Source organism: Papaver somniferum, chromosome 9, assembly GCF_003573695.1.
Source record: "Papaver somniferum cultivar HN1 chromosome 9, ASM357369v1, whole genome shotgun sequence".
Taxonomy (NCBI): Eukaryota; Viridiplantae; Streptophyta; class Magnoliopsida; order Ranunculales; family Papaveraceae; genus Papaver; species Papaver somniferum.
In genome coordinates, this window is record NC_039366.1 from 163,751,167 (window position 1) to 163,768,423 (window position 17,257).

The following is a 17,257-nucleotide window of genomic DNA, read 5'->3' on the forward strand; positions in this document are numbered from 1 at the left end:
CATTTAATCGATAAGGTTAGCTATTCATAATGAAAGGAAATTTTGGCATCAATCTCATATAATGTTTTTGCATTTATCTTTAGTATATTAGTATCTTTCTATACAAGTGTCTTGATAACTATTAGTATTATGTGGTTAAATTTACTGGAAGATGACGATTCTTGCGATGCAGAATTGGTCTCGTTCTTGGCACGACATAATGATAACTAACCTACCAGACTCTGTAAATTGTATGAAGATAGATAAAAAGGATATTACCTGAATGGAAAAGGGAATTATTCAGAAGAGTACAACAAAGGAAAGATGAAGATGAAAGAACGAGAGAAGCCTAATGGAAATCCACCAGAAAAAATACCCTGGAAAAATTCAGGCTTTTCGTAAATTTCCTTTCATCATAATCTCACTTATCTTTGTTTGAATAAATAAAATTGTTTTGCCGTCTTCATTAAAAAACAAAATAGAAAATATATTAACCAAGCATAAAATGACCACAATAGCATCAAGAGCAGAAGGATGTCCAAACATATCAAAACATATATAACCTAACTACAATGTCATTTTCGCTAGTTTTTGCCAAGACCATCAAAGTATCCTACTAGCACTAATAATGCGAGAAATGAAATGACGTTCTAACTGTCAGCAGAGGATTCCCTTCAGTGGCTGTTGTTGATTTTTATATGAACTGATTTCTCCTTATCATCAACTGAATTCCGGATCTTGATCTCACAGCAGTGTCTCCTTGGACTCTGTTTTATATCCACGAAAAGCAAACCATGTCAAAACAATATCCTAAAATATCGATGAACAAGATTACCTTGTTTCTGAAAAATATAAAAGACGATAATGACACTTTGATATTTTGGCATTAGTTAGAGCATCCACAATGGTTATGCTAATATGGTATATAACCATTTATGTTCAGGTGTTGGCAGTAGTTATGGTATAGGTTTAGGTGTTGGCAGTGGATATAGTATTCTCGTATACAAATTATAAATTTAAATTCATGTGGGATAAAACTTTATTACGTGAGTGCCACATGTCTAACATTCCTCTAGCATTAGGAACCTTCCTAGTTTGAGTCTAGGGTTTTTATTTGAGGTTTATGGATTTCCACTCTCAACTTTTGCAAATGGCTATGAGGTGTCAAATTTGACAAAAAGACCAATCTAACCTCAAATTAATTCGTAAACTAACTCATATAAACACAAATCCATTACCATTTCAAGTAAAAACCTATATATATAAAACTTTCTATTTTCATCTAATCTTTTCCAAATTCCAAAAATCCTAATCAATTTTTTTTTTTTGATCTTCACGTCCAACGATCTTCGATCCAATCAAGAAAAGGTAAATCTCCATCAACTCGTTCTATTATTAGCATTCATTATTGATTTACATGTTTAAAACCTCAATTTTGAAAATCAAAATCTCTGATAAACCGATTCTGGGTTTTGTTCATCATTCCATAAAGAGCATGCAGAGGAATCGGTTTATAGGATGATTAGCATCGACCGATTTTGGGTACATATCAGAATATGAAAAAACATCACCAGAATCGGTTTATAAGTGCATTGGCATAAACTGATTCTGGGGACTATTTTCTTTTTACCTTTGTACTCCTACAATCGGTTTTTATGTACGTGATTAATGTACCGATTATGAAAATTGTTTGTTCAGATTCCATATCACAGTCGGTTTTTATATATGTGTCATATAAACTGATTCCTGATATTTCAAATTCATGTGTGTTTTTCTTGTTAGAATCGGATTACAGATGTTTTCCTATGGACCGATTGTTGAACTAGGTAAATTTTTTTTGTAGATATGGAATTCGGTCACTTAGCCTTTTAATCACGAGAGTTCCAAAGGAGGATGTTGACAGGATACCCCAGTCTATGGTACCTAGAAGCCTGTACAAGTTCGACCGTGGATGTGAGACCCATTTGGAGTAGGCTCTGGCCTTGGATGATAAGCTTTCATTGGAAAAGCTCGTTGAGCAGGCTCTGGCCCTGGATGAAAAGCTTTCATTGGAAAAGCTCGTTGAGCTCATCAGGTTTTCCTGGAGAAGGAGGGATCAAATTGCAGCTCGGAGGGCACACCACAAATATTTGAATACTCTGTTTGAAGAAATGTTTGAAGCTGTTGCTTCCGATGCAGGTGATGCTGCTGCTCCATGATGTTGATGCTTTCTTATAGATATTATAAGTTTAAGTTTTAAGTTTTTAAGACTTTTGGTGGTTTAAATTTTAAGTTTTTAACACTTTTCTGGATGATTATGGTTTATTTTTTTGGATGATTATGGTTTGAATTTAGATGCACTTAAAGTTTTAATTATAATTATGTTATAATGGGAATATGGTAAAACAAGTTTAGGCATGCTTCAAACTTTGTTTTGAAAATACAGGCAAACAATCGGGATATATGATTGCACATATAAACAGATTTCTGAGGCTTCAACAGGAAATTGGTCTATGTGGTTATCAGTAAAATCTTATTCTTTATGCCTCAGAAATGTTAGGTTTATGTATCTTTTTCTGGTCATAATCGAATTACATGTGCAAATATATAAACTTACCATTGTCAATGGAAAGTTCAATTATTTTTTTTTTTTGATTTTTCAGGATCAATCGGTTTATGTTGCCAAACATAAAGACCAATTCTAATGGGCATGAAAAAATAATCGGTTTTATGGACGAGAGAAGACTGATTTTGCTAAATTATTCCACTTTTTTTTATTCGAAAAAACTAGTCGTTGGGTCTTTCTCTATATAAAGAGACCTTATCCCCGGACCCAATTTTCCTCAAATTTGTTCATTCAATTCACTCCTTCTCCATATACCTTACAACTACTCATTTCATACCTCCACATACAAGCATGACATCGTTGGACTCTGCCGAAGAGTTGGCAATCATCAAAGCATGATACGTCGAAAGTGGATTTGTAGATCACTCCCCCGTAAGGGTAGAATTCGAAACCTTTTGGACGAAGATATATGACAAATATAGGCAAGATTATGGGAACCCGAAGATAAGAAGTTTCAACAAATCCATTGTAGACACCAAATCATCCAAAATGCGACAGTTGCTTTTATAGCTACCCAACAACGGATTTTGAACGCTAGCCACTTTAGCTTGTCCTTTCAACAATTTGTAAGTATTTTCATGGTTTATTCTACATAATCTACTTTTATCAATTTGTAACTAACAAAGTTTGTGTTGTGTTTTTGTAGCATGAAGTCATGAAAGCGCACTACTTGGAGGAAAAGGGAGAAGCATTCATATTTGATGAAATATATCACTTCATGGTATCAAACATTCTGGAGTATGCCCTGGACTTTATGGTAGGTGAATCAGACTCGGATTCCTCCGAGGAAAATCGATAGTTTTAGAAGTTTTTGTGTAGATTTTGTGGATAGATCTCTAAGTAAACCCTCACGAGACTATAACTCGTCCACTAGGGTCGCCTAGGGGTTCAAAGGCTTGATGCACGTGCTAAGTGCATCCGTGATTCCTACGAAAATGAGTATATTTGAAATGAATGAAAGTATGAATGAAACAATTGGTGTATATATGACGCTAAATATTTTTACCTCTTCATATTTTAGCCGATTATTGATGTCCTTCGTGAATACCAAAACACCTACCCAGAATCGTTTCACGAGTACATGAACGAAAACCGATTATGATAGTGTTTTCGAAAGACAAAAATCAATTTTTTTCAGTTGTTTGTTGTTTTGAAGATCGATTTACACTAAATGATCTCACATCTAACATGGTTAATTAACACCTAAAATGATTAATAATCAGGGATAAAATAGGTAGTAAGAGAATAGTTGGTCAAAGGGTTGTGTGTTATTAATTTCTAATGACCTTTTCTGTCTTTTAGTAACGAATCTCAAATAAAGCCCCTAGGCCTCAAACTAGGAAGGATTAGGAATTATAATGTATACACTTCCAATAGTATTTGATGTTAAAAGTGTGATACATCAATCTAACCTATTTACTCCAATTTTTTATTTTCTTATATACACCATTTGAAGAAGTGTGAAAAAGCGTATTTGATTTAATGAGCTATCCTTTTTGATTAAGAAATAATAAGTATATAAGGAGGACCATAGTTGACTTGGCTTCGCCAGAAAAGTCCGGTCAGCGAGGCATCCCTCTCGCGGAATCTCCCACTCGCCTCGCTTTTGTGACATGCTATGTTTTCCACCGATTGACTTTAATGGGTTAGTTCCATGCGTCAGTGAATGTTGTGTATCACGGTTTCACGCACTAATCTCTACTGCATTTCTATTATTCACACATTATCTCACAAGATTTAGGTTAATTTTTCAATAAAACTCAAACAACAGTAAATTTGAAGACTACATTCTAATGATATGTTCCTCTTACAAATTCTATATTCTTACAAAATGAGTATAATCTGAGACGTATAAAACCACTATCTACCACTTTAAATATCAATTGTTGAAAACGAACGGTTGAAATTAAGATTAATAGATGGTGAAGTTTGATATATCAGATTGTGCTCATTTGTAACAAAAATATAGAATTTATAAAAGGAATGTATCATCAAAATACTAGTAAAAAAAATTGGCAAAAATGTTGTAAGAAAGTGTGTGAATAAGATTGTGCGCAGCTCCTCCCTCAAGACTTTAAAGATATATTAATATATCAAGCAAAAAGAAAATAGTGATTTTTTTAATAAAAATAATTCAGTTAGATAATTATTAAATTTAATCAATTAAAATGTACATACGCGTGGAATTACTTTATTAATTTAGTTGGATAAAAAAGTTATTTTTTTTCTGTCCGAACACAAATGTTTAAGCACCGCATAAGAGCAAGCATTGTGAATAGTGAAGACTTGACTAAATACCAACCACTATGAGCCGCTATAAATGTTGGACGTATATTTAGCAATTTCCCAAACTTTAAGGATAACAAACCATAGAATCAGAGATATTTGTGTCTTATGGGTGAACCCAAAAAGCAAATTTCCACATACTTGACAGTACAGTATCAGAGACTTTTCCATTGCTGTATATACGCTACATACTAGTAGCATTTTATAGCCAAGGAAGATGCTTTAGCAAAGGCAGTTCGTAAGCATAATTTATGTGGGGATTGGTGGAATTATCCTCCTGACTTAGTAATTCCTTACATAAATCATAATATAAAAAATCTGTTTATGTAATATATAATTTGCTCTTTGGTTAAAAAAAAAAAATATAGCTAAGGGGCTTGCCATCTACCACATTGTAGATAAAAAAGAACTACCATAATTTGGATATATATAATTGCTTTATATATACATTCATAACCACCGATCATAACGAACGGTCTATTTAATAAGTAACATCCACTGATTCATGGTGTTCTCCGTGAATGAAGTGAATGAAGAACATCGACTTAGAATCATCCTAAGGGGCATCTATTAGTGGTTAAAGTTTTTACGTGGGAAAAAATATATATTTTGGTGATCAATCTTATCTTACTAATACTTATATAAAGAAAATATGTATTTTTTTTTTATCTTTTTTGGTAAGAGAAAAAAAGTATTTTTGGCGAAGCCTTCTTTTTGGTTGGTCACAAAAAGATAAAATAACTTGGTGTCACCCTGATATTACTAGTATGACCTTTAATATCAACCATTACTATACATATTTATTCAAGGACGAAAATGTTCATTGAATCAATATTTGTATATTCACAGGAATGTCATTGTTTAAATAATAGATCAAAAAATTCAAAACTTGGAAATCTTTCAATATAAACATCAGATTTTTGCAAAATTAGTATGTTTGGATAGCTCTTTGAATCATCTACGTAATGAGTACAAATAATAATATCAAATTTTTATTCTACCATGTTTTCTTCGTTATTATCAAATTTGGTGTTGTTAAAATAATCAAATCCGATGCACATGTAATCTTACTAATATTAATTGATTTATGGGTTAAACGCTTTTTTTTTTTGTTTGCACGAACACATCTCAAAGTGACTGACGCTAGGAGTGAGGAATGTCAAAGTACCCCTGTTTTCAGGATTCCTAGATCACATGAAACGTGACTGTCGGGTAATTAGTTTTTTGGTGGCGAGTATCATTCTGGAATTTGGTAGACCCCAAATAAATTAGTACCTCAATTAGCAATTCTGAAATTTGGTAGACCGCAAGTAAATTAGTACCTCAATTAGAAATCTTGACTAACCCCAAGGTCAAAAGTTTCAAACAGGTCAAAAAATAGAAGAAGGAAGATGTGAAATGAAGAGCATGCATACCTTTAGCCACTCGTTATTCTCCATTCTGGAAGTAGAAACCAAGATCTTTGTCACATTCATAGCAGTAACATATTTAGAATGATCGCATTTCGTCCTAGTCTCATCAAAATAACTCTTATACGTACTAAGTGTTTCATCCTGACCTCCAATTTCATTTACCCTATCCAGGAAATATACAAGCGGAGATTCACAAGGGTCATCCTTAACGGGCCTGACATTAAACGTAAACATGTTTTCGCTCCAAGTTCTCCACGTTCGAAAAGTTTGTAAAGGAGTGCACAACTCCTTTGCAGATAGCAGATAAGGATATATCTGCACCGTATATCCCCATGAAATAGATACCGACCAATTCCGTTTCAAGTCATAGCATACACTTTGTTGTAATGTTCTGGACGGATCCATGTCATATGCATCCATCAGCATCTTAATCGAATCCAACCGTGTGTTGTTTGAAAATAACGGTTCCACTAAATCGAGATGGTGTAGAGACACTAGAGGTGCCACTGGATGTGCGGCTAACAGTCCATACGGGTCACCTCGTATATCAATCTGTAAATAAGCAAACATAATACAGGTTTAGTCGTCAAGCATGGTCAAAAAAGCATTTTCACTTTGGGAGAAACAGAATAACTTGCTTTCATAGTCGTTATGGTGTTTCTATTGAATGAATCATTCATATCAACAACATCAACGATGACGATTAACCAGAAGTAGTCGAAATTCTACAATTATGGGAAGATCAATGGCTAATAGAGGTAATGGTTCATATCAACAACATCAACGATGACGATTAACCAGAAATAGTCGAAATTCTACAGTTACGGGAAGATCAATTAATAGAGATAATCGTGATAACGATGGATTGCACAAATTACTCCCCTCCGGGACATGTTACTCTTAATGAAGAAGAGAATTCAAATGGCAGAATATTATTTCAAATGCCATGTTTCAAATATTTGTTTCATCCACGAAACAAGATATATGTATTTTATCATTGTTTTCATCTTTGATGTACTTGATCAGGATGTATTGGTTCTTGTTATATTAATGAAATCAAGATGTTTCTTTCAAAAAAAATAATAATAATAAATAACGTGCTTTTGCTAGGCCCAGGTGTGCTTATTGCCTTAGCGGGAATAGTGAAAGGGTGCATGGGACAATCAACATAGCTAACATCAAAAGACTGGCCGTCACACCCCAACCCCATGCACGACGAACGTGCATTTTTGTTTGAAAAATGCATGTGAGGCTGAGTTTCATGCCTAATGGCAAAATGTAACTCTGACGTGTTTTAAGGTGCACAGATTTCAATTATGGCCAACACCGAACACTTGTCGTAATATGGACACTTGCCGAAACAAGAAACAAAGTAAAGAAAAACAAGTAAACAGAAAATCTGAAAAAAGAAGCAAAGAAAATAAAGAGAAAATAAAGAGAAATGTACCTGATGGAAGCCAACTTCTCTAGTAAGAGGAACACCAATATCAGCTATACAAGAAGATATCCTTTCATCTGAACCATACAAATTCGGGTACCTGTTAATGCAATCATCTAAATTCTGAGCTAATTCAAACGCTAATCTATAACTAATAGCGAAACCACCACCACCAAATGCCATATTATACGAATGCAAAACATCTTGTTCGACGCTTTCTGAATTACTACCAATGTAATACATCTGATTATGATCATATTTTGATAAAACACTGATTAGATTTTCAGTGAAAAATATCGTATCATCATCTCCTAATACAAACCACCTCACATTCTTTAACCCGAGTTTAAAGCTTTCTAAAACGATTCTAGCGATTCGAACAGCTGAGTTTGATCCAAAATTTGAACAGTTTTCTGATACTTTATATGGTGGAGATTCTATCAACCATGAATCGGGTTTTTCATCTAACCATACGTATCCACGAGTAATGTTTTGTTTCCACCATAACTCTGTATAATGACGACGATTTTCCCATGTTTTTACTGATCCACCGATTCCGAATAAAATGTGCGAGATGTTTGTTTTCTCACTGTAATCTTCTTCTTCCCCTCCACCTCCTCCTCCTCCTCCTTGTAACGCAGTGTTAGGATTGTGGGAGACTTGGGAATTCTTAATTCCCTGATTACAATCCGAGTATTCGATTCTGAGCCAATGAAATTGGTCGGAAACATGAGTGAAGGAAAGAAGTACTGCAACTGAAGCTAGAAGTGTAAACATTAAAATGAACCATTTTAGAAAAACAGATATAAATACTCTGTTTTTCTCTGTTGGTAACATTTCTATACAAAATACTTGTAAACTGAAGAGATGGGTGATTTCTTTCGGTACAAAAAAAATATTGTTTTTTTTTATCTTCACCTTAAGAAACTCTCTAACCTCTAATGGTGGTTCAGGTTTTTTGATTGTTCTCTCACCTCTGTTAATCAGCATCTAGTGTCGAAAGGTTATTCATGGTACCAACCGAAGGCACTGTATTTGAGAAGAAGTGAAGTACAGTAGGTTTTTTCAGGTTTTTTCTGAAGTTTGAACCTTAATGGATTTCCTCAATGGGAGTGTCTCTGTTTTAACTTTGCTAAAAATGATATGCTCAAGATGCAATTACTTCCTTGTCCCCTTATAAACCTAAAAACTCTTATAACGACCACTAAAAAGAATGTGACGTTTAGTTATTCTGGGGAGTTCAGTACAATTGGTAAACTCCAAAAATGGCATTGTAGTAGACCATCCAAAAGTGTCAGGGTTCTAAGGTCGACTGATTACAGGAAAATGTACACGTAGAGGATCGTGTAGGTCTCTTTCTCCCTTCCATGTGTAGTGCAGTAGAGACAAACAAGTGTTGAGGATCTATGAACGTCCACTCAAACTAAAGATTGGAGTTTCTCGGGCGGTCGACCAGAATTTGTTGTTTTTATCATTAATCGAATCGATCATGTGTTGCGAACTTGTGATCACTCATTTCCATACCAAACTTTCATTCCATTGAGCGAGGGAAACGTCAAATTCCAAATAGCAATTGGTAAAACTATCTGAACCCTCAATGAGGGCATCAAATTTACTCAAAAAGAAAAAGAAAAAGAAAAAGTTATGGAAAAAGAAAAAGTAGGGAAAAATGTTGGACAAAGTTGTCGCATGAGAATAGTGTATGACATAAGCACATTGTTATATGCCACGACGTTTTGATATACAATGAACACTGTGATGTAAAATTGTAGTTGCCGCCATATTACAGTCATGTTATTACACTTGATACTTTTTTTTAATGCAAACAACTACTTCATTTAAGCCATAATTCTTGCTAACCTTCCTTTCATCCCTTATCATATTTTCAATTTCTTTAGGGATGTTACACCAAAAATTAAAGGAGGAATTGTTAGCTCTAGCTTTGTTAGTAACTGAATAGGCTATTTTATTAGCTGATCTTTTTACATGACTGACAACAGAAAACCAAACGAAAGTAGCTAAATGTCTTATTTAATCTACATACCCTTGATTCATCCAGTGAACCATTGAATTGGCATTTTTGATAGGACTAACTACATTCTAACAGTCTGATTCATAGATAATGTTTTGTAACTTCATTTCCTTGGCTGATAATATAGTGCGTTTCATGGCCAAGCACTCCGCCTGCTCCGGTCTAATCCTCCATTGAAGTGTCTGCCCCTGATACCTCTGGTTGTACCTGCAAAATCTCTGATTATTAGACCAATCCCAATATTCTTAGTAAAGTGATCAAATGAGGCATCAATATTCACTTTTAGATGATTATTCGGAGGAGGAGTCCAAACTTGTGAGTTCTCTGCTAAGTTCCTATTATGCTGATGCAGATTATCTGAAATGCGGTGATTGACTAGGCTCCTGATAGCATTACAAGAAAACCAACAATTCTTTTTTTTTTTTTGAAACACCTTCATGCATCTGTTTTTCCGGATATGCCAAGTTGTGCACATTAAAGTTGACATCCAATAAATAGTATCTGGATCTTCTTATTGGTTGTGAGTGAACCAGCTGGAAATCCAAGATGTTACATCTATGCGTTGCATCTGAATGTTTGCTACATTAACATTTATAGGTAACCAAATAGATCTAGTATAATCACATTCAACAATCAAATGTTGTAAGGTTTCTTCATGTCTATCACAGTGAGGGCATTTTCTATTTATGTTTGTTTTATAGTAGCTAAGTTTTTCCCCCGCGGGAACAATGCCTCTCAAGCATCTCCATATAAAGAGTTTCACTTTATGAGGAACTTTAGTTTTCCAAAGATTTTTCCATACTATTTTTGTGATCCTTTGAGATTGTTAGTTCCTTAAATGTATATTATAATTCAGAGCCTTGTAAGCTGACTTGACAGTGAATTCCCCTGTTCTATTTGGTTCTCATATCATCTTATATTGTCCATGCTGAACTAGATGCATCTGAAGAATTAAAGTTGTTATGTGTTTAAGGAAGAGATCTATAACTAATCTTGTATCCCATCTCCTGGGATTTTGAAGCATAAGGTCTGACACATGCACAATTCTGGCTGGTTCTCTATAGTTTTCATTAGGAGTTGGAGGAGTGTCCAATCCTCTAATCCACTTGTTATACCAAACTAGGGTTTTAGTTCCACACCTTACATCCCATCTGTGGAATTTCCTAACATTCTCAAGACCTAATTCAATCCCTTTTCCAAATCCAGGATGCATGAGTTTTGGTGTTTCTACTGCAGATGTATGAAATCACAGTATGGAGAATATTTTTCCCTCATGTTTTTTACCCAGGGCTTATCAGATTCAGTACACAGCTTTCAGGCCAGTTTGGTTGTTAATGCCATGTTGTACTAAAGCAAGCCCTCCATCTTCTTTTGAAAAACAAAGAGATTCCTAAAAAGCAAACTTAATATCATTCTTCCCTTTGTGGCCCCACCAAAGTTTCCTTTGCAGAGTATCTAACTGTTGCAAGGTGTTTTTTGGTAGTCTGAAATTACTCGTATAGTGAGCAGGTATGGAGTTTAAGACTGATGAAGTAATGTTTTATCAATAAAAGCCTATTCTAGCCTGTCAAAGGCTTTTGACATGTCTAACTTAAGAGCTACTAATCCTGTTTTCTTTTTGGAACGTAAGCGGCTTGAGAGGGAGAGATAATCTTTTCCATTAAGGGTGTCATCCTTAGGACAAGAAGCTTTGATAGGATTTTGTAGGAATAATTACATAAGCCAGTTGGCATGTAATCATTTGGAGAAACAGGATGCTGAGATTTAGGGATCAAACATGTAATAGTTTGATTGATGTGATCTGGCATTTTCTTTGTTTTGAAGAAGCTCTGGACCATAAAAGTTATCTCATCCCCTACAATATCCCGTTGTGATTGATAAAAGCCCACAGGGAAGCCATCTGGTCCTGGCGCACCCCAGTTAGACATGCTTTTAAGCGTATTATAAATTTCTTCTTTTGTCAGCATCATCATTAACATCTTATTATCTGTCTGAGTAATGATTGGTTGAATGAGATGAAAAGAATAATTATGGAGTTGAGGAGCAGAGGTTGTGGCTATAGAAGAGAAATGATTTGTAAGGAAATTAGTTAAATCTCCTTTTTATGGTACTATTTGCCTGAAGAATCCCTAAGAGCAGTGATATTATTTCTTGATCTTCTCCTATTAGTCATAAAATGAAAATAAGTTGTATTATTATCTACATCTCTAATACAATTGTCTCCTGATTTCTGTTGCCAGAACTCTGATTCTATTCTTTCCCAGTGACTTAGTTTGTCAACAGTATATTGAATTTGGTTGCTGGTGTCATCACTGTATGGAAGGGATTGAAGATTGGAGAGTTGATTTTTAAAATACTTAATGTGATTACTGATTTGACCAAACTCCTCCGTGTTCCATCTAGCTAAGTCTTTTCTGGTTGTGATTGGTTGTAGAAGAGTTGATAGACGCATTTATGTGTCTATTTTGTTCTCAATGTTCTGTATTGTTAGACTCGATTAAGTACTTATTGTGTTATTTTGTGTTTTTGTAGATGTTTTTAGAGAAATAAGCCTTTGTGGCGAAATGAGGGCGAAATGAGCTCGAAAAGTAGTGTTTTACACCCCAGGATAATGTACCGGAGGCACCTCAGAAATGCACCGGAAGCGTCCCAGAAATGTACCGGAGGAACCCAGAAAAATTACTATTTTCACCCCAATTGCTAAAGGGACACCCGTACAGGATTAGGGGGAGGACACTTTTCTTCTCATAATTCAAATTTCATTTTTGGCGGGAAAATATATTCTCTCCCTGGCAGATTTTCAAATTGATTTTCGATGGATTTGTGGAGAGACTAAATGGCTGGAATTAATTGGGTCATATCTATTGAGTATAACAAGATTATTCTGAGCGTTGGAATGAGTTAAATTTGGCTAGAATCCGCTAACTTTCAGTCGAGAGTTTGGGAAGTTTTGTAGGGTACAGAATGAAGAACTCACGAGTTGCAGAGCTGCCATTTTTCTGCTGCTGCTGATGATGAAGAACACCAAGAACACGAAGAACGGACCTGCACCAGCAGTCGTTTATCGTGGGTCGTAGGTGTGGGTCTTAGAGCTACAGTAACAATAGCACTTCTTCTGTGTCGTTCATTTTGTACGCTTTTTGTGGGTCGCACATTCACTGTTTTATTATTTCATCTCCATTTTCATCCTTGTAAACACCCTTTGAGCAATAAATAAATATTTTGAGCGTGTTTTTATCATGATGAGCTAAACCCAACACTAGGACGACGGAGGAGGTCGAATTTCATCCATGTGGTAATTTCATTAATTCTTTTATTTACTTTTTGCACAAATTTTAATTGAATCAAGATTTTAAATTAATTACTTGTGATTTCATTTGATGGAGTATGCTTAGTCCTAGGGATTTTTGATATGCCATGCTTAAGAAATACAAGTAATATTTTATAAAATCTATCTTGGAAATAAAATAGTTAATATTTGTTTTGTTTTTGAACTATAATTGCTAGAATTAATTTCTGAACCATTTGAAGAAAAAAAACGGCAGAATCTTTAGTCCCAGTACTCTTGCCCATATTGTTAATATTTTTTGTATATATTTTTATTTTTAAATCTTTACAAGTCCGAGCAACGAACTTTTACTACCACTTTCAATACTATAACAAAATGGCGCCGCCGATGCGGACTTGTATATAGATTTTTTTTTCTTAGGTTTATTTTTTTTTTATTATTTGTTCCTTTTTACTTTGTTTTTTTTTTCTTTGATTTACAGGTTCGAAGTGGACCACTAAGGACTTGGAGAGGAAAAAGCTTAAAGAGAAAAGCGAAAAGAGAAGAAAAAAGGACAATTTTAGGATTTAATTTTTAATTTTTAATTTTTTTAGAGTGTGTGAGGAAAACTGTAATTTTTTTTTTATTTATTTTGGACTTTGGACTTTAAACAATTGGACTTTATTTATTTTTTTAACCCTACGGAAGGGTATTATTAAACAAAAAAAAAATTATATAAACTGTGTGCAGGGAAGGACGACGATTACTATATCGTCTCGGCCCCTCGGGTTCGTACATGACATAGGATTCGTGGCCCGAGTCGACTTCAACGGTTCATCCCCCGTCTGGTACGGGAGGTAAGTCCATCGAAACACTCGCGAATCTCATGTAAGCGAGTTACTGTATTCCTTAAGGTGATCATTGATTGAGGACGAATTTGGACTGTCTTTATTTTCCTAGTAAAGGGCAAGGCCTGGCCTAAACAAGATAACGGTTCGGATTTCATCACCGCTCCCTTCTTGCCCGCTTTAGGAGAACAAAACCTAACGCGAACCCAAGCTTTCAAATCTGATTAGAAAAAGACCTATAGGGTATCGAGCTTGTTAGGAAAATTTTTCGAAGGATATTGATTATTCTTTTAGCATACTTCGAAGTTCATGACGGTTTCTGTGAGTTGAATGCGTGACTGCGCCGCCTTGTGATAGCGGTGAGGCCTTGGGTATCAAAGCTCCACTGAGCTTCCCTCGCCTCAATTCAACTTACTTTGACTCGGATTGATTCCAGAGGGGTTTACTTAAATTGTAACGAATTCCCCTTCGAGAGATAGAAGCAAGTCTAGAAACAATCTAAGTGGAGCCATCATGCTTGTTGTTTGCTAGATTTTATAGGTTTGATTTGGTCGAGTCAGCCTTGTTTGTGATTGTGTAGAATTCCCTTGCAATTAAGAATGTCGAACTGGTATGATAGAAGCCAATACAATGATTATCGACCTGAATTTGAATATGGACATCATCCTTTTTATGACCATGTTGGGAATAGTGGTTGGGAATGCGATCCTTTGGAAGGATATGGGTCATACCCTGGTGAGACCAATTACTATCCACACATGCATCAATCTTACGAGCAAGAAGATTATAGTACTAGTTCTTCGTCTCTAGAGGATACAATCAAACTATTGAAAGTAGTCCTTTTTATGATCCCTCTGTTCCTATTCCTCCTTTAGAAGTGTCCCTCAGGGAGTTAACTGAGTCGACACGTAAGTTAGCTGAGATGAATAATGTAATTATAGACGAAAGAACTACAATAATGAGTGAACTTTCTATAGAGGAATCCCTCAAGCTGATGGCTGAGACGAACAAAAGACTTGCTCGAAATAATCTTAATTTCCAAAATAGTGTTTCCAATTTTACCCTTGATGTAAATAGTGAATATTTGCCTAATTTAGAGGACGAGGCTAGAATAAAAGACACTACTTATTTAGATAAGGTTCAATCATTTTCGTACTATGATGATGAGGATAGCAGTAATGAAGAATCCGAAATATGTAGGCATAGTGATCAGGAGTCTAGTAATCCAATTTAGTTGTATAGTGATTATATTATTTCTAGTTCAAATCCAAATAATTTTTATGATTATTCACCTATTCAAAAGGACGAGGATTTGATTAGGGATACCACCGATTTAGACGATGTAGTTTTTCCTTTTGATTACGAAGCCGATAGTGGTTTAGAGGAACGGGTTCATTTCGAAAATACTGTTTTAGAGTCTAGCGACTTAGAAACAATAGTCTTGGAAGAAGAAGATAGACCCGTAGAGATGAGTAAAGATGCACTACCTGATAATAACTTAGAAGAATCTCTTGAATATTTTAAGGACTCCGAAGATACGGAAATTCAAGAAATAATTAGAGGTCTATCTAGAGACATTGAAAACTCTAAGTTTGGGGATGATTATCACTTCCCTAGTGCCTTACCTTTAACTCTCAGAAAGTCCCTACACTTAGGACTTGATATCTGTGCCTTGACCATTTTACAAGATTACCTTCATACTCGTTTTCCCGAGCCTAATGATGTCCATGAAGAAGTTCAGTCGTTAGAAACCCATCCTCTGGTTGATGTGGTTTGCCCAGGCTATGATCCCCAGATTGACTTTGTTTTCCCACCAAATAGTTTTCTTCCAACTGTGGGAACGTTTATATTCCAAATGTGTCGAATATTAAGTTCTGAGACTAGACCTAAATGCTTTAGGAAATTAGAATTGACACATTTGCTTAAGAATGACCACTACTCTCACTGTGGTCAATTATGTAAGTTAAACCTGATTGACTTAGAGGATCCTCAGTTATTTAGGTTATTATTATTTTGTGATTCTAAGTTCTTATTTGAGTTTTTCCAGACTCTAGGACCTAATAATTTGGATCCAACCTATGAGGAAATGCATCTGAGGAAAATATTTTATTTAGACCCTTTCATAGAACATGAACCGCAATTAGCGATAGTTTTCAGGAAACTAGGTAAGGGCATGCTATTCTTGTCCTTTCTTGGTTCACTGCAGTTTCCTATGGTCAGCTCTATTTGGTTTTGAAGACCCACAGTTATTTCGACTGTTACTTTATGGTTCGAGTTGACCAATCCTTTTCTAAGTCTGGCTGAAGACTTTAAACTTAGAACTTCTTGGGAGGTATCCCATGCTCATGCAACACGGTAATATCTTTCCTTAACTCTTTCGCTTCAAATGGTAACAGTTTCTCCTTGTTCATGCTTTTAGTTTCATCTTTAGAACATTGAGGACAATGTTAGATTTAAGTTTGGGGGTATGGGAGAAACTATTTAGTTGCAATAAATAAACTCCAGAGCCTAGAAATTTATGCGTATTGAGGTAGGCACTAACTAATCTAAGTGGATGGAAGCATGTTGGTTGTAGGAGTTGAAGAACCAATCTGATTAGATGGAAACATCTAGAAGAGTCTATTCATAAAAGCACAGAGCTCAGGTGTTAGAAATAACATGATAGTTTCACAATATCTCGTTGAGTCCTTTTCACTTCTGTTTTTATTTTTTCTTTTTAAATATGTTTCTAAGTGATTTGGTGGATCTCACGATTCAAGTTTTTACCAATGCTAGGGTGAATTAGAGTGATTGAGATACCATGAAAACAAAAAGTTAAAAAAAAAAAAGTTGAAAAAAAAATAAAAAAAAATTGAGACCAGACCATTTGACCAAAAGGAATAAATTCAATAAAGTCGACCACTGGTACCCTTGTATATGCCAGTTGTGTTGACCTAGAGTTAGGTTATCGACCACTGGTACCCTTGTATATGCCAGTGTGTTGATATTAGTCAGACTAGTATCTCAATCCATTAGGATAGGTTCATTTTGGCGGAGGCCTTCAGATAGATATGGGAAACGCCGTTCACTTAGTAAACATCAAAACCATCTATGTTTTTCTATATCCATCTTCTTGATCTATCCATATGATTAGTTTGACTCCGAATATGATGTCCATAGTGCAACTATCTGAGTAGAGCTCTGTCACTTATATATGAATTTTAGTATGCTTGAGTGCAAACTCGTGTACATCAATTGGAATTTCGCATCAGGGGTACTTCCTCTTGTAGTCAATAAGTATGCCAACCAAGGAGATTCTTTAGTGCCTTCCAAGGTTCGTTGTAGATAGTTAGGGTCTGGAGTAAAGGTTTTGTGGGTACACCTCTGGTAAACCCTCCGGAGACAACACT

The 17,257-nt window shown here is 35.2% G+C and overlaps 1 protein-coding gene across 2 annotated transcripts; it reads right to left on the minus strand.

Annotated features, from left to right (window-relative positions):
* Positions 1-445: 445 nt before the first annotated feature.
* LOC113314329 lies at positions 446-8,887 on the minus strand. Of its 2 annotated transcripts, none has more exons than XM_026563122.1 (3): positions 7,730-8,887; positions 6,286-6,834; positions 446-746 (listed from the first exon to the last, which is right to left on the minus strand). In XM_026563122.1, exons 1-3 carry the CDS (start codon positions 8,708-8,710, stop codon positions 654-656), a joined length of 1,623 nt encoding a protein of 540 aa, XP_026418907.1. In that variant the 5' UTR covers positions 8,711-8,887; the 3' UTR covers positions 446-653. The 2 variants fall into 2 exon arrangements, with proteins under 2 accessions (XP_026418907.1, XP_026418908.1); XM_026563123.1 differs by lacking the exon at positions 446-746 and adding an exon at positions 4,772-6,159.
* Positions 8,888-17,257: the final 8,370 nt, after the last annotated feature.

Excerpts from the sequence above, each read along its gene's own strand:
- LOC113314329 (XM_026563122.1), bottom strand. The coding sequence starts at position 8,710 with ATGCTGATTAACAGAGGTGAGAGAACAATCAAAAAACCTGAACCACCA. Across the intron at positions 6,835-7,729 it reads GAGAAGTTGGCTTCCATCAG|ATTGATATACGAGGTGACCC; the intron begins GTACATTTCTCT and ends GCTTATTTACAG. Across the intron at positions 747-6,285 it reads AGAATAACGAGTGGCTAAAG|AGTCCAAGGAGACACTGCTG; the intron begins GTATGCATGCTC and ends GATATAAAACAG.